This window comes from Haliotis asinina, chromosome 1 (genome assembly GCF_037392515.1).
Source record: "Haliotis asinina isolate JCU_RB_2024 chromosome 1, JCU_Hal_asi_v2, whole genome shotgun sequence".
Classification (NCBI taxonomy): domain Eukaryota; kingdom Metazoa; phylum Mollusca; class Gastropoda; order Lepetellida; family Haliotidae; genus Haliotis; species Haliotis asinina.
The window spans coordinates 45,315,297-45,337,029 of record NC_090280.1 but is presented as its reverse complement, the minus strand read 5'-3'; the positions used below and the strand labels follow the sequence as shown (position 1 = coordinate 45,337,029).

At 41.0% G+C, this 21,733-nt stretch overlaps 2 protein-coding genes across 2 annotated transcripts; one reads left to right on the top strand and one right to left on the bottom strand.

Moving 5' to 3' along the window:
* Positions 1-1,763: 1,763 nt before the first annotated feature.
* LOC137279263 (uncharacterized) lies at positions 1,764-21,022 on the bottom strand. The gene is made up of 7 exons (XM_067811773.1): positions 20,922-21,022; positions 6,537-6,618; positions 5,950-6,237; positions 5,144-5,449; positions 4,331-4,630; positions 3,629-3,655; positions 1,764-3,398 (listed from the first exon to the last, which is right to left on the bottom strand). The coding sequence occupies exons 1-7, from the start codon at positions 20,955-20,957 to the stop codon at positions 3,025-3,027; spliced, it is 1,413 nt and encodes a 470-aa protein (XP_067667874.1). The 5' UTR covers positions 20,958-21,022; the 3' UTR covers positions 1,764-3,024.
* On the top strand, positions 7,283-8,340 carry LOC137258251 (uncharacterized). Its single transcript, XM_067795858.1, has 2 exons — positions 7,283-7,353; positions 7,530-8,340. The coding sequence occupies exons 1-2, from the start codon at positions 7,283-7,285 to the stop codon at positions 8,338-8,340; spliced, it is 882 nt and encodes a 293-aa protein (XP_067651959.1).
* Positions 21,023-21,733: the final 711 nt, after the last annotated feature.

The window sequence follows — 21,733 nt, the reverse complement described above, 5'->3', positions numbered from 1 at the left end:
ATAGAGCAAGAGCAAACTACTTATTTTAAACGATACTTAAGGGTGGGAAAGTTTGCATCTACTCGTAACAAGGCATTCTTGGTGAGACTGGTAAATGTGATATGTTCATACTAACTCAGGTAGGATGTATTAAGTATTGGATTAAGTTGTTGCAAATGAAAGTAAATCGGTATCCATATCAATGTTTTGTACTACTAAAAAAATTAGATGAAAATGGAAAATGTAACTGGGTGTCCAACATTAGAACTATATTGTTTAGAACAGGTTTTTCATTTGTGTGGATAACACAAACTGTTGGTGATGCAGGTATATTTATATGGCAGTTTAGAGAAAAATTAATTGACTGATATGTACAAACAAACTTGGCATGATTCTATTTGTAGCTAGCAATTATTTAACACACTACTCTAAGCTGAAAGCAATTCTGGAGCCTGAATGTTATATTTTGCAGCTGAATGATAAGTCTCTGCTGAGAGTAGTTTGTAAATTTAGAATGTCTGTACATAATTTTAAAATTGTTCCTTTCGGGAGAAATGTATAACCAGGTATATCTGTATAAATTGTAATCTTGGAGCGATTGAAGACGAAAGCCATGTTTTTATACAGTGTACAAAATATAATGAAATATCGCAGTACCTGCCGCAGCTGAATGCCATGTCTCAGTGTGAAAAAAGCATGATAAATATACTGAGATAAATGATAAATGATACATGATAAATGAGCTGAGATGACACTTGCACACTCATGAAAGTTAGCAATGGCAGTGATGATGATTCTCATATATGTGTAAATTGATTTATGGTGAGTTGAGGGGCGGTGAAATAGGGTTTAACGACGCGCTTAAGAATTTTCGCCGATAAGGCGCCATACAGGACACGGAGAAAACGGACCCCAGCGAAAACGGACCAAAACAAAATCGAGAAAACGGGCATCGCGCAGGAGAGAACGGCCTCCGAAATCAGAGAAAACGGCCGCTGTGTCTGGAGAAAACGGCCAACATAGTTGCATAAAAGGGGATGCTAATATCGATGATTTTTCTGACACAAACATCCTAAATAATAGCGATTAACTTCATTGTGGATAAGCTTTTACAAGTTGATTGTTTTTTATTAATTTTTTCCTTTTAGCTTCGATCACCATAACGTTTAAAGATGGATTGGTTGGTTGTTTCGATAGTCACAATGAACAAACCAGTTAGATTCATTGTTATTTTACAGGTAAGATTAGTTCATGATACAGAAGAAGAAGGAGGAGAAGAAGAAGAAGAAGAAGAAGAAGAAGAAGGTTGTGTTTATATTGACCAGCGATGTAGTAGCACTAAATCAAACTTTAGTGTTTGTTTAGTTAAAAGATTTGAATTCATTTTCTAGTTTTAAATTTATATCTGCGATAAACTAATTGTTTCGCTGTCCTTCCGTGACAGGTGCTTATATTCTGCCTTTAATAATCATGAAATTATAACTTGCTTTTAGTCACCATATGCCTGAATTATTGCAGATGTGACTTCAAATTCAGGTCTAGATATCCAATTACCCCGCTACTCCCTGTGTACTGGCACACACAGAGAAAACACACTTTCACCGCCAACCGCTGAGTAATGATAACGTGTTCTTCAGTGTGTTTATTCAATAATTAACTGTCGTAGATATTTCTTTAGTACACGTTTAATAGGCTAACATTTCCTGCAAGATGCAAAAGTAATTCCTGTGTCATATATATAGGCCTCTCCACAAACTAATTTCATATTTCAAAAGCAAGAAAGGTGCGTTATGAGCACGATTTATTTACAGTGAACCGAAAACAACATAAAACATTTGTCCTCAGTATACATGCATGGTTGGTGATTAATGACAAAAGCTACGATTAGTTTTGTCACACATTATTTACCATTACTCCCATGAGGGGTTAAGCTGGGTGGATGAGGGGTTAAGCTGGGTGGATGGGCGTAATCAAAATTCACACAGAGTAAAAATCATTTGAGGTCATGTGCTTCTTGCTATGAAGTCTAAGCTTATGTAAACTAGTAAAACTGCATTGTGTATATACATCTGCGAAGTTCACACGGTGCGTCGATATTATAAACCCATTAAATAGTAGTTTATTCAGTACATACTGACTTTAAGTCGATGTATAAGGAGACATGCTTGAGGTTAGATTCGAAGAACAATGTGATGGCGCGTTTCTAATCATAAAATCCCATGAAAAAGTAAAATCATACCACTATACCATTTTCGTTTCACGAATAACCAGACACAATTGAAGTTAATGCTTAAACACACACACACACACACACACATGCAACTGCACTTTGATTACAAAAAAAGAACATACCATAAATTCACTGATAAAACAAGCAACAATGAACACAATAACCATGATTATACTGTACATAGCACTGATTATAACGCGGTGATGGGACATACTACAATATAACGTTAAAGTATCTTTTTAAAGGAACCATAAATGGCGTGAAAATGAAGGAGATGGATGTTCTAACAAGTACTGCAAATTGCACGTGTTGATGGGGCTGGATTACTATATTTCATATATGCACACACTAAAATAATATTGCTAATGGCTTTCAGTTACACTTTTCACTATGCATACTTTCTGGGAATCAATGTTATTAGGGTGAAAGCTATGTGCGTCATTACAAATGAATTAAGTGCCAAGCGGAGGATTTGTTTACAGATAATGGTTTACGCCAATGCAGGCCTGTTTCTTGACAAGCATGTGTCCAAAGTATACTCTCAGAACACGTCTTCAAAATATTGAGAAACGATACACACTAACTATATGCTGTTTCATTGCTCCAGAGGTAGCCAATAGTTTCACTCATTCTGTAAAATTTACCATGTGCCTCTTTCAATTACTGTTTTACAAAAGTCAAATTCAAATTAAAAATGGCCGATATTTTTTAGAAACACATTCATGGACTTTCACTGATAATGAGCTGTTCAAAACAGGCATATTCTTTTACAACCCAAAATATCCATTGAGCATCCTCTGCATTAGATCCGTCGCCTATATTGCCATCTCTGTAGCTGATGCTCCTTTTTCTTCTGAAGCAGGATCAGCGGTAGATCCAAGAACATTTTGCACAAAATCCGCCTTCTTCTCAGGGTTGATCTGGGACATGCGTTTCCCCTTGTTGGGCTTATCATTTTCCCTCAAGTTCCGAACCTTGGGCCTTTTCCTTGTAATGCTGTACTTCCGAGCAACACGTATGATTCTGTTGCGACAGACAACCAGGACAAAGATGATGATGAGCAGAACGAGCAACGCAACCACTATACCTATGATGAGGTAGACAGGTACGGATGCAGGTTTTGGAGGTGTATTGGTGGACGTGATAATGGAAGTGGAGGTGGTGATGGAAGTGTATCCAGTGTGGCTCCCTGGAAGAAGTAAAAGGGGCAAGGATTAGACTCACAACCATCAAATGCTCTAAGGACCTGAATCAATTTCAACAAACTGAGGTACGTTTAATGTTGAACGACACCAGCTGTAAGAAAGAGGTCACAGAGTATGCTTTCACAAACATATTTCAGTTATACGTTTAACTGCAAATAAATAGATCTTACAACTGCAGTGCAAACACGATGATACGCCGATGAAATACACGCACCTGTTGACGTCGATGTAGTTGGAGATGCTGAAAGCATTAACAAAACACAATGTCAAATTCTCCTTCTTCTGCATATCCAAAAAATCACTTGTTTAGATCATTACAATGTATTTATTCCATGAACAACTGCTAATGCACAAGTTGTGGTGTTAACACAGGTTGTCTCACGGCAAGACAAAGAAACTGTCAAGACTGTTACTGTACGTGTGGTTGTTTGTTATTTATATGAATGAAATATATCCCATATATTTCCAAACGCAAGGGTGGCATTTCCAGTTTGAATCCCTGAAAAATGCGATTATGCTTGGCTCAAAAACATGTTGTAAACATACCCGTGCACCATAGGGATTTCAGGGTTGGAGTATGGGATCAAGTTCCATGCATGGAATATGGCAGGGGTTTGTTGTGTCAAAATCAAAAAAATAATTGCACTTTCTTTTATTTTAGCTATCCTTTCAATCTGATCATGCTGATTGGACAAACTGGTGATTGACATCATGAACTGTGATCAGCAAAACATCCATTCCAGCGGGTCATCAAGTGATCCGGTAGCCTACAACGTCATGGTTTAGCTTGGCTTATGTCGGAGACCATCTCGAGCCCAGTTCTTTAACTAATGATATGTTCTTTTGATGTATCATATACGTTTCATTAGTTACTGACAGGGAGACTCCTACAACCGCCCTTGTGTGCCATACTAACCTACAGTTATCTTCTTATCGCCACTGCAGTGTAGTTCACGATGCGTGCCGTCACATGTAAAGTTGAGTTTAATGTCACCGTCTTGTTGACGCGTGACGTTGAAGGTCTTCTCGACGACGGTGCTATTAATGCCGACAACGCGGTGCCCCGGTACCAGCTCCTGCTCGACGTTTCCGGTGATGAGGTCGAACGCAGCCTCCTCGGTGCAGTAGTAGTTGGTGATGTTGACAGTGAGAGTCAGACTTGTACCGGGAAACAGGGATCCATTCCTGGAGCTGCTTGTGTCACATTCAGGAGGACCTGTGGATGATTAGATACCACCTAACATGTTTTCCATATATTTAACAAGCAGGGACAATTTAAGTCGGTATTAAGATAAAAGGTTAGAGTTTTATTTCATATTCCATCCATCATCTACCCCCATGGTAACATTATTTAATGATACTTTTGACACACATATATATAGATATACAACGGGTAACTCATGGAAGCATGTATAAAGTGTTGTAACATGAGTAGCATGTACCTGCTTTGTATCAGTTTAGTATTGTTGATGGACTTATGTATGATTACTTCCGTAAACGTTATCCGGGGGAGAAAGGGATTTTCTACCAAGGGAACTTGCTTTGGTGTTAACATATGGACGTATATAGTACGTATTTAGTAAAGTCTTCATCGTGGGCTTGTCTAATATATTAAGGATGTAGGCTGTTTTGACGATTTATGGTGGTGTAAACACTTCGACATCAGTTAGGTTGTTTTTCATATTTGAGTATATTTTCAAACATTTACACATTATATACGCCTACTTACTTTTGAGAAGTTTCACCGCTCCTTGACAAGAAAGACGATATGTTTCGTTGTAACAAGTAAAATCCAGTTTAACGTCTCCAAGTCGTTTCAGTGTTACGTTGAAGGTGGTGTTGAGGACGATGTCAGTGACATCAGTAACTGTGTTGTTCTTCAACAATACATCTGGTGCTTCACGGCCAGTAGTAAGTTCAAACCTGGCCTGTTTAGAGCAGTAGTAACCCCGAATGCCGGCGACCAGTGTCAGCTCTGAATTGGGTTCAAGGGAATCGGGGAACATAGAACTGTTGATGGTACAGTTCGGAAGACCTGTTGACAAAGAAAAGAAACTTAAAAGTTCTGTCAGCATAATTAGTTCTCCTTTAGCCTTAGGTATTAGTCGTTATTCTATAGTCACATGAAGTTAAGGCAAGATAGACTACCTTAGGTGGGTTGAGACATTCCAAAGAGGTTCATATGTTTTGAAAAACAGAATAGAGTGCTCAGATGCAATCAGAATGCATCGTTTTCGCCATTCACTGTACCTAAGGTGATGCAGGTAACGTCTGTTACCAGCTTCCCAACATGGCGGAATGTAGATCGTTTGGTGATTACTTCCCTCGAAACAGCAGTCTTCCACGTGTATACAACCAAAATCACTTAACACACTAATAAACCTTCATTACTGAATTTCCTTATTAATGAGTGTTGAAGAATAAGCATTTCAAAAATCACGCGAGGATGTCGGTCTGAATATCGATTGATATAATATTGAGATATCATGTCGTTTTCATACCCTGTTAGTGCAAAATGTATTCATGCATACATACCTGCGACGGTTAAATGACATGCAGTCACATTGAGGGTACCTGTATCGGAAATGACCCATGTTCCAGCATCTCTGGACAGAACATTTCCTATTGTAAGGGTGGTTATGTTCTGGGTGTTCTTCTCAGTTGCAGTATAGGTTGTCGTGCCGCTGCAAGTGGGACTACACGTAACGATATTTTGAGAATCAGTGGGGCGTACCCAAGCGAACTTATCGTACACAATCTTTGCAGAGATGTTGTAGGAGCCCCAAAGTTGAGCAACTGCCGGGCATGGGGTATCTGTCGACACTACAACAGAAGTAGCCAAGTGTCAGTAATCATTGTCATTCTTCTGATGTAACAGACAGTCGCAAGAAAGTCATCGAATGAATTTTTAAGGCATTGTCGACAGGCAGCTGAAAACAGTATCATCCTTGAAAATGTCATACTCACTAACTCATCACTAAGATATCATGGAGTGTTCCTTCGCACACTCAATGAAACGCATACTCGTATTTGTTTACCGTTTAGACTAGAGGAGCAAGTGTATACAGGGCGCAAGCAGCCATGTTGTTGCTATAATTCCGTGTAACACCGTCAACTCTTACCCGTCACAAACTTTGCTGACCACAGTATGATGCTGTAAATCAATACCATCTGCAAAGACGCCATTTTCTGGTTCAAGATCACCTGGAACAATATACAGACATTGATAGAGGGCGAGGGAGTAACTTGGTATATGCAGAAATATTGTCATTGCTTTATCTACACAAAGACACTGTTCAAACAAAAGGCACATATGCTTCAGTTATATAATGACAGTGTTTCAGCTATATAGAGACAGTGGGCATACAGCGACACTATCTGCCCCATCTAGAGAAAGTGTTTGAGCTTTCCGCTACAAGATGTCCATTTCAGTCAATATTTACCCATACGTTAATTGGTCGATCGTAATATTGACAATGTATATTTTCACGGGATGCCGGAACTACTTTCTACACCACTACGTTCATGCATGATATTTCATCGATGCTTTATGAATTGACCGCGATGGAATCTCTCTGATTCGAGATTTTACGTAGAACAAAATAACCTACAGGATTTCGATTTTGATGCTTATTTATTTCATACTTCATTAACAATTGCTTTTATCCCTACAGGATAAAATATTTTATTTCAGTAATTTCAGGTGTAAGGTTCGATTATATGAACTTAAATTTTCCTTTTATATACCAATGCATGGATTAACGACTATTGCAATGGGATGTAACTCTGTGTGTCGGGCTAAAATGGCTCACAGTTATCCAAGCCCTTGTTCCCTTTCAAGAAAGGGGGATAAATGCATATGGTTTGAATGTCCTCTTTTGAGTGCGCCATTCAGGCAACACACAAGACGCGAGCCGAGACCGCGTGGTTCCGGACGAGGTGAGGCCAGCAGAACCGAACGGGAGTCACGGTAGGGCATTGCCCACAGGCGGTGAGTATATTGACATATCATTTGATCCACACATAGTTGATGCTAATTCGCATTCTTTACAGCAGACAGATATTCCTGTTCCGAAACCCTCACAGCCTGTCTTTACAGCAAATTCCCCGTTAAGTACGCAAACATGGCCACCTCAGATTTTGTCAGCTTCTGGCGGTGATGTACCCGGGTTGACTCAGTGTGGGGTTGATGATCTAGGTGTGAATCTCCCAATCGCGCTCAAGGAGAAAATATGGAAAGGTGAGTACGTCAATCTATCTCTGTTGTTGAAATCAGACAGGGAACTGGAGGATTATGCATGTACGTCAGCAGTGTTTGTGATCATGGGAGGTCAACTCGAGCTCAAACCAAAGTCAACAGGTAAAAGGGTGCAGAACATTTTTGAGTGGACAACAGCATTTACTGTTTACATGAGCATTTACATTCTCGCACACCCGGAGGCGACTCAAGGCATGCTTAAGTACATGAACACCATTAGAATGGCACCAACTCGACATCCCGGATATGGATGGAGATTATATGATGAGCAAGTTAGGTTACGGCAAGCTAGGTGTCCAGGCAGTCCATGGGGCACCGTCAATGTAGAACTATGGATACTGTATGTGCAAGATCCCTTAGCGCAGCAAAACCCGAGTTCTACCACACAAAACAGAGGATTGAGTAGACAGTTTCAGCGACCAGGTAATAAAAGGCAGGTCACATGCAACTCCTTCAATTATGCTTCCTGTTTTCGTAGACAATGCAGATTCAAGCATGCATGTTCAAGATGTGGGAACGACAACCATCCAGCCCAGAATTGTCGAGGAAACCAAATCTCAAGATCAATTAACCCTGGGATGGACTCCAATCAAGCAAGTGGTTTTGGCGGAAATGGCGAAAAGTTATCCCAACCAGGAAGTCGCCCAGGAGCTGGTAACAGGGTTTAGAGAATGATTTCGGTTAAACTACAGCGGTCCAAGAAGGAGTTTCACAGCGCGAAACTTAAGATCTGTCAGGGAGAATATAAGTATTGCAAAGGAAAAGATTAGAAAAGAAGTTGATTTAGGGAAAATAGCTGGTCCTTTCACCTCTCCTCCATTAGCTAATTTTAGGGTATCTCCGATAGGTTTAGTACCAAAATCAACTCCTGGTGATTTCAGGGTAATTCACCATTTATCTTATCCCCAAGGTGAAAGTGTTAATGACTTTATTGAGCAGTCACCAGTGCATTATGCATGCTTTGACAATGCGGTTTCAGTTATTCAGAAATTTGGAAAAGGGACATTGTTAGCCAAAGCTGATATCAAGAGTGCTTTTCGATGAATGGTAGTATCTCCAAAAGATTTTGACTTACTTGGCTTTGTGCTGGAGAATAAGTACTACTATGACAAGTGCCTCCCAATGGGCTGTAGTTTTAGCTGTCACCTTTTTGAAAAGTTTTCGACTTTTATTGAATGGATGGTGAAGGATAGGGAGCAATCAGGAGATACAATGCACTACCTGGACGATTTTCTGTTCAGTGGTCCTGCAGTTTCAGATGGTTGTCAGAGATCATTAGAGGCATTTTGTGATGTATGTGAGGAGCTAGGTGTACCCATTGCGACTGAGAAGACGGTTTATCCAACAACGTCATTAGTCTTTCTTGGTCTGGAGCTTGACAGTATGGCAAAGTCAATTAGGGTTCCAGCAGAGAAATTAAACAAAGCTAGAGAAAAGATTGATGCAGTTTTGAATTCATCAAAAGTGAGATTATTTGAGATGCAATCTCTGGTTGGTTCACTAAACTTCCTGTGCAAGGCGGTGGCATCAGGGAGAGCATTTCTCCGGAGACTGATAAATTCCATGAAGGGTAGAAAAAAGCACCACAGAATAAGGGTTACCAGAGGCATAAAAGAAGATCTGTTGACATGGCAGTCTTTTCTTACAGAATTTAATGGTAACACAATTTTGCGTTCAAAATGGTGGGAGTCAAGTGACACTTTGCAGCTGTTCACAGATAGTGCTAGGGGGAGAGGCCGAGGCTTCGGTGTATACTTTCAAGGGAGTTGGGCCAGCGAGGCCTGGTCAGATGAATGGATTGACAGCGATTTGACCAAAAATATCACTCTTCTTGAATATTTCCCAATTGTTGTTGCCATTGAGGTATGGGGTCAGCGCCTCAGTAATAGGAAAGTGCTGTTTCTATCAGATAACCAGGCAGTGGTGCAGATCATAAACTCTATGACGTCAAAGTGTGAAAGAGTTATGACCCTTGTACGTCACCTTGTGCTCCGATGTCTGGAGTGGAACATTACAGTACGAGCTCAGTACATTGAAGGTAGACGCAATGGAATAGCAGACTCACTTTCTCGTTTTCAGTTGACCAGGTTCCGAAAGTTGGTGCCGAATGCAGACGAGAAAGCGACAACAATACCAGACAGAATTTGGAAGCTTGTGCAGTAGAAGCCCAACGTTTAGTTAGTGCCTCATTATCAGCAAGCACAAAGAAAGCTTATGCAGCTGCACATAACTCATTTGTAAAGTTTTGCCAGTTTCATGGTATTAATGCAGGATTTCCAGTACAGCTGAATACCCTTGTATTATACTTATCCTCATTGTCGCTCAAGCAATATTCTCCAAGCACCCTGAACCTTCATGTATCAGCTCTAAGTTACCAACACAAGTTAAGAGGTTTACCTGATGTCACAAACAATTTCTTTGTCCAAAAGATGTTGGAAGGAAGTAGACGCTTAAACAAAAAGATTGACACGAGAGCCCCAATTACCTACAATATCTTGGTCCAATTACCGAAAGCATTGCAAGTTGTATGTGTTTCAACGTATGAAGCTACACTGTTTAAAGCGTGTTATGCCTTGGCATTTTTGGGGCTAATTCGGGTTGGTGAGTTAGTTTTCACAGATACCCTTCATGCAGATGGACCGCTAGGATTGAATGATGTACAAGTGGATAAATCGACCTTGTTGATAAGGCTACGATATTCAAAGACTGATCAAAGGGGAAAAAGTGTTACTTTGAGGATCAAGCAAGTACAGGGAAGTAATATGTGCCCAGTTACTTGCATGAAGAATTACCTCAGAATCAGGCCTGGGGTTGGCCCTTATTTATTTCAACATTACAATTCTCAACCATTAACAAGGTATCAATTTTCAGCTATGGTCTCCAGATGTGTCACATTCCTTGGGCTGAATCAAGCTCTTTACACGTCTCACTCATTCAGAATAGGGGCAGCATCGACAGCAGCAGAAATGGGGGTACCATTTGATAGTATTAGGAAATGGGGGAGATGGCATTCCAGTGCTTATGTGTCTTATGTTAGATAGATAGGATTCACATTTCAATTCTGCATAATACTGTATTACCTTTTCCACGACCTATAACATGAGACATTTAAGTAAATTTATCTTGTTTACAATTGAACTGAGAAAAGTTTCTTTCAGATGTTTGGATCATTGGGTCATCCTTCATTTATTGGGCTCAGAGACACAGTTCAAGGTTGAAGATAGGTAATCAGCTGGGGCTGGACATGGTAGGGCTCAGTGTTGTATGGCTTGGTAAAAGGGGGATGAAATGGGCTGAGCTGAAACCAGTCTTGTTGACAGAATTGAACAGGAGACCACCACCAAGTGTCATCTTGATACATCTGGGATCTAATGATCTTGGAAGGCAGCCAATCAAATCTCTTTTAAATAGTGTACAATCAGACATTGCTGAAATTGCAAATCTGTTGCAACACACTGTTCTTATTTGGTCCCAGATTTTCCCTAGACTTTATTGGCATGGTGCAGAAAGTCACAGAGCTATGGAAAATGCAAGGAGGCGTCTGAATCGTGCAGGTATTAAAGCAGCATTGAGCTTTGGGGGCAGGACAGTTAAGCATGCAATTACCTCAAGTGACACCGGTTTGTACAAAGATGGGGTGCATTTGTCAGATGTGGGCAATGCTATATTTGTGAATGCACTGCAGGAGAGTCTGGAGACGTTCCTAAGACAGGAGCAAATACAGTGTTTTTATGATGAGAGTTAGATGTATCTAACCAGGTTGTTACTCAAGTTTCAGTTATTCCCAAATGGTATTTTGGGTTTGGGGTTTATTTTAGTTGCAAGTTGCAACACATACAGGATATTTCCCCAGACATAATTGTTTTTGGTTTTTAACTATTTTACGGGGACATAGCTCTATTATTTAAGTGCTAACCCTTATCTGAATTACTACATATGTTCATGAACTACAAGTACACATGCAAGTATTGGGGGAGCTGTGTTAGAGACACAGTCCGTGGCGTAATACTTGCAGTCTGGGCATAGTAATTCGCTGACCGTGCATTGGAAATGTACCATTGGGGTACCGTTTGTTGTACTATTGGAGTACCGTTTGTACCATTGGGGTACCGTTTTGTACTATTGGAGTACCGTTTGTACTATTGAAGTACCGTTTTGTACTAATGGAGTACTGTTAATACCCTTGCAGGTCAGTTTAGCATAATGTTAACATGCATTGTGCACTTTAATTAGGCCTCTTTTGGTTTACCCTGGGAGGTTGTTTTCATTATTGCTGCGTGTCAAGGGAGTGATGGGGCCATTGGGGCTTCATCCTCTCAGTACATTCTGCCCTATGCTGTAAGGCCGGTAGTCTGTACATAGTTTAGGCCTAGCCCAGGCTGTAGGTGTTGCGCGACACTCTCGCTACCTTGTATTTCATGAATAAAACCGTGGCCTTACTCCACATTTGAATGAATTAGTCTTTTGTTCTTTGTTAGAGAAATTGTTCTTGAAATAATTGCTTTTATCTCTACAGGATAAAATATTTTATTTCAGTAATTTCAGGTGTAAGGTTCGATTATATGAACTTAAATTTTCCTTGTATATACCAATGTATGGATTAACGACTATTGCAATGGGACGTAACTCTGTGTGTTGGGCTAAAATGGCTCACAGTTATCCAAGCCCTTGTTACCTTTCAAGAAAGGGCGATAAATGCATATGGTTTGAATGTCCATTCAGGCAACACACAATTTAATTCCCACCCTATACCCCCCCCCCCCCCCCCCTTTTTAGAGTTATAAGGTTTTGAATGTGTTGTGTATGAATTCCTTTATGCTTTGACAAGTTGCTGGCTCTTAGTTTACATGGCAGATTGCACTTGGCCAGGAGCATGCGTCAGTGAATCCATGAGGACGGGCTGGCGATCAACATGTATATTGTGGCCTGAGATGCTTCAGCTGTAGTAGCAGCCAGTCACGGTGAAGATCATGACAGAAGGTTTGTGATCAGCATGCGCGTCGCGGCGTAATACTTGCAGTCTGGGCATAGTAATTCGCTGACCGTGCATTGGAAATGTACCATTGGGGTACCGTTTGTTGTACTATTGGAGTACCGTTTGTACCATTGGGGTACCGTTTTGTACTATTGGAGTACCGTTTGTACTATTGGAGTACTGTTAATACCCTTGCAGGTCAGTTTAGCATAATGTTAACATGCATTGTGCACTCTTTTGGTTTACCCTGGGAGGTTGTTTTCATTATTGCTGCGTGTCAAGGGAGTGATGGGGCTATTGGAGCTTCATCCTCTCAGTACATTCTGCCCTATGCTGTGAGGCCGGTAGTCTGTACATAGTTTAGGCCTAGCCTAGGCTGTAGGTGTTGCGCGACACTCTCGCTACCTTGTATTTCATGAATAAAACCGTGGCCTTACTCCACATTTGAATGAATTAGTCTTTTGTTCTTTTTTAGAGAAATTGTTCTTGAAATAATATGGTGTTGTTTACTTATCAACATGTTTTGTAATACCTTCAATCACGGTCGATGGCCTGGTGAAGGTGGACGTACAACGTACAACCACTATATTATTGGGCGTGTAAGCAGAATAGTACCACCACTAAATTACTCACACGTGTAAGTGATAAAAACTGAATATGGTGAAATGGAAGTCGCAAGATCTTGACGAATAATTTTTCTGCCGGAAACGATATCGAGCTAGTCCTCCCTTTCCCGAGAGAGTCATAAACGGGTGGTTTCCGTTAGTCGTCTCTTACGACAAGCAAAGTCGCCTTTTGTGGCAAGGGTGAGTGCTGAAGACCTATTCCTGCGTTATATTACTCTCTTGCAAATTGCCACTACTTGATAAGTTTACATTAAAATATTGACAGGTTTCTGATTTCTTGTATCCAACAATAGCCACCCACCTTCTGACACGAGTATGCTTGATCAAATCCATTCGTTAAAGTTCGGGACAGTAAACAATAACTTCACTCGGGGCATATTTCCCGTAATCACTCGCACCTCGTGGGTTATTCTCTAAATAATGACAGTGCCTCAGCCATCTCACTACATTGTCTGAACCTAAAGGCAACAGTTACTGTATTTCAACCATACAGCATTATGCCTCGCTTGTTTCAGTTACGACACGATCATGTTTCGGTCTCAGCCATCCAGTTACATTGTCTCATACAAAATGTAACATTGTTTCAACCATAGAGCAACGAGCCCCAGAATATTGTTTCAGCCACAATATCGTGTTTTAGTCAGCGACAGTGACTTAGTCAAACTGCAAGAGGTTCACAATAAAGATACCGCAGTTGTTTCAGCGACGTTGTTTCAGACACACATAGACACTGTTTCAGACACATAGCAATGGCGTTTCAGGCATAAAGCAGTAGTGTTGCAGGCACATAGCGACACCGTTTCAGTCAAATACCAATAGCGCTGCCGGCATATAACAATATTCTTTTGCCCTATGGGTAAATTGTACAAAAATCCCCAACATCTGAAGAATTTATGTAAATCTAGCTACGGTCCCAACTATGGTGAGCAACCTTCTGTTGCTGATGACCAAAAGGCCAGTTTTTATGTGGTATTCTCTATATTGTACAAACTGTGTTTTGATGCTTACAAGCTACTTTTAAATGTTTGTCGGTAGTGCCCCTAGTTGTTTTACTGTCTTTTGTTGACAGATTTTACGAAATAACTGTATTGACTATTACAGTCCATAGTGTTATAGTCACGATGTGGCTGTAATGTTGCCCATGTGACTCTAATTCTGAACTCACTCACTCCATATCGTGACATGACAGTCGGAAGGCTAGTGCAGCAGATAGCATTTAGTACCGTATCCTTCACGCTCTTTCCCGAATATTGTCGACAGCGGTACGAAATCTTACCCATCTGCTGTAACTGTGAAACTCGGTGCTTGCAACGGTATTAGTGGATGTGACTTACGGACGGGGCCAATACCGAGCAGCCCCTAGCAAAATTACCATATCATTAATTGTAAAAAACAAACACGCATTCGATTACAAGATGAAAGTAAAATGTTCGAATGAATTAACGCTATGTTGCATTTAATCGACTCTCTTGCCCTCTACCGACCTTGAACCTTATTTGAAGCTAACTGCACAGAGTGATGTCCCTTGGAATGCTCTTTATGAGTATCCAATAACTATATTTGTGATTGAGGTCAGTACGGCAAACACCGACAATTCCGTGTGCTACAGTTTTCGATGTGCGAAGCAATCGTTTACATCCCATATATGGCAAATGTCGCCTCGAAGTTTGAGTTATAGATTTCAGACCAGTCGTAAGGGGCAATAAGTCTTATACTGTATCAGTAGGAAGCTCGAGTGAGTGCATATGTTTGAGGATTTGTGTCCATCTATTGAGGATTCTTCCTTCCAAAATAAAATTGCTCTGACTGGCTATACAATAGGCGGAAAAAGGTTCAGCTTCAGCCTTTGGAATTCAGAGATATTATGGTCACCATGGTACCATGTACAGCAAACCAGGGACCACGAATATTTTCCCAGGTAGTAAAACGTATCGGGAAGTTAAATTAATCCATTATCAATTCAATACCGATTCATATAATAAATAGTGCAAACATGACTATTTCGGTGTTATGAACAGTTCAACCTTTAGGCCATCAATGAAGGGTCTTATGAACAGGTTGAACAATTTAGTGCTAACATTATAGGTCTCTTCCTGTAATATTATTTGGTAGGCATGAAACACGACAACCTAAAACACATGAGCATGTGTATTTAAGGACAGTAAAAGTTTCACAGCTGCACATCTGTACCAAGGACGTGACATCCAGGTGTCTTCACAAACCTTGCAGACGACATTTTTTCCGGTCGAAGCTTCTGAATTCAATGGATGAGATATGGCGTCAGACCAAGGACGTGAAAACTCGTCTACTCATCCTAAAGATGTTTGGCAGTCTTCTGGCCGTGTATCATCATCCTTGGACTACAGTGCGTGTACTCTGTGACTGTGTTGTTGTTGTTTTTTTTGTTTGTTTATTTTTAGGGGGATTTATTTCATTATTTCCCTTGCTGAAAACCGTGCTATCTGACAGGCAATTTGCCATTCAGTGACCACGAGGCGTAAAATTCTTGGTTTTCGAAAATCGTGTCTGACTGCAAGCCAAGTGCTATTTGCCATTTGTGACGATTAGCATACTGTTTACAATACCATGATCCAAAGGACGAAGATGAACACTCAAGTTGTGAATCCACCACAGAATATAAATGCGTACAGTCAAATCTGTGGTTGTCCATCCCCCACGGTGTAGTCACTGGATTGAAAGAGATTATCACATTTATCTCAGTGCTGTGTTAGAACAATTATTTCATCTTTTAAAAAAGAACTGCGTTTCCATTGTTCCTGTGCTAAAGACGACCTATTTTTGCACTACCCATCAAATGTTTAGACCCACTGTAGCCGCTTACTTCAGTCAACTGTTCTGAACTAGATTTGGTAAAACATTCTATACTGTTTATACAGTTATTGTTTACACGTGACCTGATCTATTGTAAAAATATCGGAACGTTGTAAAGGTTATTGTCATGAGTTCAATAAATTATGAAACTCAGTGAAACCTGGCGAGTTCTTTCTTAACTAAACTGTACACCAAAACGCAGCTGTTCATGTGAACAATATTTGCATGATCCTCGTGCAATTCATTTTCATGAGGTTTGCAGTTGGTTCCGCCAAGTTGATGGAGAAATTCATGTTTGGAGATGTGATATCTCCACCTGTGTATATAAGTGTCCTGGTATGCTGAGTATCAGTCTTGGAAAATGAAAAACGAGTAACTAATGTAGTATTCAGGTATAATTATAATCCGAGACCTTGGAAGAAATCTACAGGACATATTCACACCAGAGATAGTGATTTTGAACTTTGTATAAGGAAGTGAATCACAGTTAGTGAGTGAGTTTAGTCTTACGCGGCACTCAGCAACATTCCAGCTATGTGGTCTGTAAATAATCGAGTTATCAGCAGCATGAGCATCGACCTGCGCAGTTGGGAACTGACGACATGCGTCAACCAGATGAGCGAGCCTGTCCACCCGATCATGTTGGTCGCCTCCTACAAGCAGTCGACTTTTATAGGAAGCATGGGTTGGTGAAGGCCTATTCCACCCCAGACCTTCACGGGTACGCACAACAATGAGAATACGGAGATGTGAAAACAGCTAATGAAAGTATTGTTAAACATGTTTTAAGGCAACTGTTCCCAAAGGTCTTTTTGTGTCTTTTTGCTACATATGTGCTACTTTCTGCAGTCTCTCTCCAGCTTGGTCGGAAAGTACGGAAATAAAGAGTGTTATCGTGGATACATCATGGTAACGTGAACACGGCGAGATATTATAGACAGTGCGTGATTTCCTGTATAGAGCCTGATATGACGGATAGAGAAATATAGTGGATAGAACGTAGTATAATAGTCTATAGAATGTGGAATACAGCGTGATATGGTGGAACAGGAGCAATACTGGGTGGAATAGTGGATAGAAAGATTATGGCACACTGGATAGACTGCAAATTATTGAATAGGGCAGATTATACCTGGCAGAGGGTGGAATAGTGACTAGAACATGGTATAATGGATAGAGTGTGGAATAGCAAATAAAGCATGATACACGCGATACAGTGTAGACTAGTGAATAGTGCGTATATGGTAGAGAGCGACAGTGTGACATACTGGATAGAAGGGATAGATAGGGATATATTGAATAGAGCGTGGGATAGTGGAACAGTGTTATATGTTGGATATAGCATAATATCATTAATAGAGTCTGATATAGCGCATAGCGTATGGAATAGTAGTGACTGTACTTAAGTGGCAGAATGGATGGAACATGGAATAATGGATAGAGTGTGGATAGTGGATAGAATGTGAAATGGAGGATAGAGCGTGGTACAATGGACACTGACCAGCGAGTAGAGCAAATCATATCTGATAGGAAGTCGTTTAGTAGATAGGGTGTGGTATAATTAATAGTGCGGGATATAGCGGATATAGCTTGATATTTTGAACACTGCTTGCTTTACCGGATAAGGTGTGATATAACAGATACTGGATGGTAAAATGGACAGAGAGTGGTATAGCGGTTAGAGCGTGGTACAATGAATCGAACGTGGTTTAGTTGGTAAGGTGTCGTGTAGTGGGTGGTGCGTTGTGAAACATTGCCAAAACCGGCGAAAAACAAGGATGCTGAAACACCATCATGATTGATTCAGACGCTCAAACACAGCAGCCTAGTACACGTCGAAGACATTTTATGCAGCATGTGGCAATGTGTCCTTTCAAGGAAGCTACAGACAGTGTTGTGGCCTCACAACTTCTTCGCCATGCCACAGCACAGACCGTAAAGCACCCACCACAGAAGCAGGACCATTGCATGGTTACAAGATGGTGACTCCAAACGAAGAGTTGCTCGCCGTCGTCAGGTGTGTTCCTCTGTCATTCACAGACTGAGGAACAGGATCCGGGCAACTGGTAGAGTACAGCGCAGACCTCGCTCTGGAAGACACAGACAAATAACCGATATGCTGTGCTCCAAGCCCTTTGGAGCTGATTCACAACTGCCAGTGCCCAGATGCCACAAGCAGCAAAGGACAGCTGTCTTCCATATGAACCAGGCTAAAGATAAAGAAATTTAGTTCGAGTAATGCTCATGCAGTTGATCACTGGAATATCTGCTACAGAGTCGATTATTTGCAGAGCGCCGCAATGCAGCTGACATAGTGCTGAGTGCGACTTTCAACAACAACCAACAAACCAATGTTTACAGCACACGGACCTTTGCCCTTTTATGAAAAGTTTATTGTCCGCTTCATCGTTGATAAGAGACCGAAGCATTTTGTACAGGAACATGTTTATTGTATCGTGTCTTTGTGACATCTGGCCCAAAACATATCGGCACAACATACCATCCACTGATAACGTGTCTACTTGTGTAAAATACTACTCAAAAAAGAAACGCATAGCTGAAAACCGTTATCAATTTATACACTTAAGGTTTAGTAATACAGGACAGTCATGAAGAAAACCTGAAAGAACTTTAACGGTCCAATGTCACAAGTGACAAGTGTTCCAAGGTCATAGGTCGCAGAGCAGTCAGTATCTTGTGTGACCACGATTGGCATCAATGGTTGCTTGTCATCGGCGTTCCATAGACTGGACCAGATTCCGGATGAAGTGCCTGGGAATGAGTTGCTACTCTTCCCTCAAGGCCACAAACAGATCAGATAACATTTATGACTGATGGTCACCAATTCGTCCCACAAATGTTCAATAGGGTTAAGATCCGGTGATCGTGAGGGCCAATCAAGAACCTGAACGTTGTTCTGATGCAAGGAAATCCCCGGATATTCATTATGTCCGAGCGTTATCATGCTGAAAATTGACGTTCTGGCTGTTTATGACATGAGGCCTGATAATTTCATCACGGTAACATCGAGCTGACAAATTGCCCTGGACCTGAATGAAATCTGTCCTGCCACTGTTTGAGATGCTAGCCCTAAGCATGACACTCCCATCGCCAAATCTGTCCACTTCCTGTACACAATTTAGCGTTCGTTACGACGTCGATATACACGTGCTCTTCCGTCGGGATGTCGCAGTATGTAACGTGACGCATCACTGACGATAACAGTTCTCCACCGTTGTAATGGCAATGGGAGATGTTGGCGACACCATAGGTCCTCGCAAAGGTTTCCCGGAACGAATACCAGCCTCACGTAAGCGTTTCCTCAGAGTCTGATCAGAAAATGTTCTGAGTCCTGGCACTACCGATGTTGTGGAGGATGACGTGGTGTACCTGTTCCGCAAATATCGAAGCCGAATAAACCTGTCGTGAGCGGGCGTGGCCACACATGGTCGACCTTTAGCGACGCCAAAGCCTTGCTGTGGTAAACTGAGACACATTTAGTCGCTTTGCAGTCGCAGACTCCGCAGCCTCCACATGACCAATCGCATTGTTGCGCTGAGCCTCAGTAAATCTAGGCATGACATAAACACCAAATTTAAAGTTGTCAACTATCGCAAAAGCATTGAACCTCCCCCCGACTGTTATTGGTAATGGTGCATGGGATGTGCGTGCAAAAGGAAACTTTAATTTCTTCCTGTTCACAATTTATTGCGTTTTTATTGAGGAAAACAGCAAACACAGTAGGAACTCAGATTCAGGAAATTAAGTGACAACCATTCAAGAGGGTTCCGTTGAGCCAGCAGCTTCAACAGCGAAGACTCTACATCGAATCAACACATGGGTACAATATGTGAAGTCTGTTCACTCCAACGACCATGTAGCTGGAAAATTGCTGAGTGCGGCGTAAAACCAGTCTCACTCACTCACATTCACTCACTCACACTCCATTCAGGGGCCAAAATACAGATACAAACATGTACATTTTCTCCATTAAAATGAACTCCATCCGGACGAAGTGAACATTTAAGTGAAACGTCTTATCAAGCTGACATTTTCCACATTCATGATGTTAACATCGTCAAATATTTGACGAATCATAACACAGAATTCCGTTTCATTATGACCACTTTTAATCCATAGATAATACGTTGAATATATTAGCAGCAAACAGCTTCCTTCATAAAACTTTTGATGATCTTTGCTACATCATTTAATATATTTATATTCATAAGTATTAAATATGTATTTAGGGATATGGATATTTAAGAATAAAATGTGTATTTAATACATTAGCGCCAAAAATATTGATATATTCTATATTATTTATCAGACAAAATAATTGAACAGTGTAATGGGACAGCCGGTTGAGATCGGCATTAGTCGCTGAACTTCAGATACCGGTGGATTATGTTAAGATGATTGGCCAAAGCCCAAGTCTTTTTGCGGTGAATTCGAAAATAAATCAATCACTCGAAGAAGCTACCCGCATGTAGGCATTTTCGAGACCGAATCGACCCCCTTGGAGATCCGGGGTAGAACAGGCCTTCACTGTAAGAGGATGCAATACGGGATCGGGTGGTCAGGTTCGCTGACTTGGTGGACACATGTCATCGGTTCCCAATGCGAAGATCGATGCTGGTGTTGTTGACCTCTGTATAGTGTGTTCCAGACTCGATTATTTACAGACCGCCGCCTTATAGCTGGAATGTTGCTGTGTGCGGCGTAAAAGTAAACTCACTCACTCGAGACCGAATCTCGCTGACCTTCATAATCGCACACGTTTGTAAAGAGGGAAACAGAATGTATACCAGCCTACCTGAATGGTGCTGGTCATCTTGGTGAGTTTGGTCATTGTGGTATGTTACCAACCCGCCCGTCCAGTGTGGCCTTTCACCAGTACACTCCGCTGAAACTATTGACCCACAACGCGGAAACTTTCGTTGAGGAAAAAGTAGCGAAAACCACCAACTGTTATTTATGTTACTCTATATTTGTATATTTGGACAATCATCATAGCGACAAACCTATCCAGGTTTATTCACGTGAGTCAGTATCTTGAGGAAACTTTCGAATTTGAATACGAGCTGGTATGTACATTTTCAAAGAGAGACAAACATGTACGTTTAATACAGCTAGGGCCGGTTGATGAGATGCAGACCAAGTGAAATAATGTTTACAGTGTTCAGTGAATACACGATGTAATAATTGAAACATGACATGTTTATATTTATTACAGGACACTCTATATTTATTATGAAACATTGGCCAAGGAAAGGCAGCTGTAAACATTAGATCGATATGACTTTATCCAGGGCTCACGTGAATGTAGGTGTCATAAGGTTAGACCATCAATGCTTAGGTAAGTCCACCATCAAAATTCACGATCGGCCATAAAACATCACAGATAGATGTACATTTTGTTTCTACATACAATGGTGGATCTTTACATACATTTATGTATAAATGTATATTAACTAGAGGTTGATATTATGATCAAGCAATCGCCAACTCTCCTAGCTTTACGCCTAATTACAGTTGCCTTCTACAACCAGTATTGGCTGATGGGAACAAGTTCCTACTAGGCTTACATCCAGCAGGAACCTCTCCTGCACGTTGACTCAATAATGA

Bases quoted from the DNA above. Each gene is read 5' to 3' on its own strand.
- LOC137258251 (XM_067795858.1), top strand. From the start codon at position 7,283: ATGTCCTCTTTTGAGTGCGCCATTCAGGCAACACACAAGACGCGAGCC. The intron at 7,354-7,529 runs GTGAGGCCAGCA...TTCCCCGTTAAG, and splicing joins ACCGCGTGGTTCCGGACGAG to TACGCAAACATGGCCACCTC.
- LOC137279263 (XM_067811773.1), bottom strand. From the start codon at position 20,957: ATGACCAAACTCACCAAGATGACCAGCACCATTCAG. The intron at 4,631-5,143 runs GTAAGTAGGCGT...AATCATCCACAG, and splicing joins AGCGGTGAAACTTCTCAAAA to GTCCTCCTGAATGTGACACA. The intron at 3,399-3,628 runs GTGCGTGTATTT...TACTTCTTCCAG, and splicing joins AACTACATCGACGTCAACAG to GGAGCCACACTGGATACACT.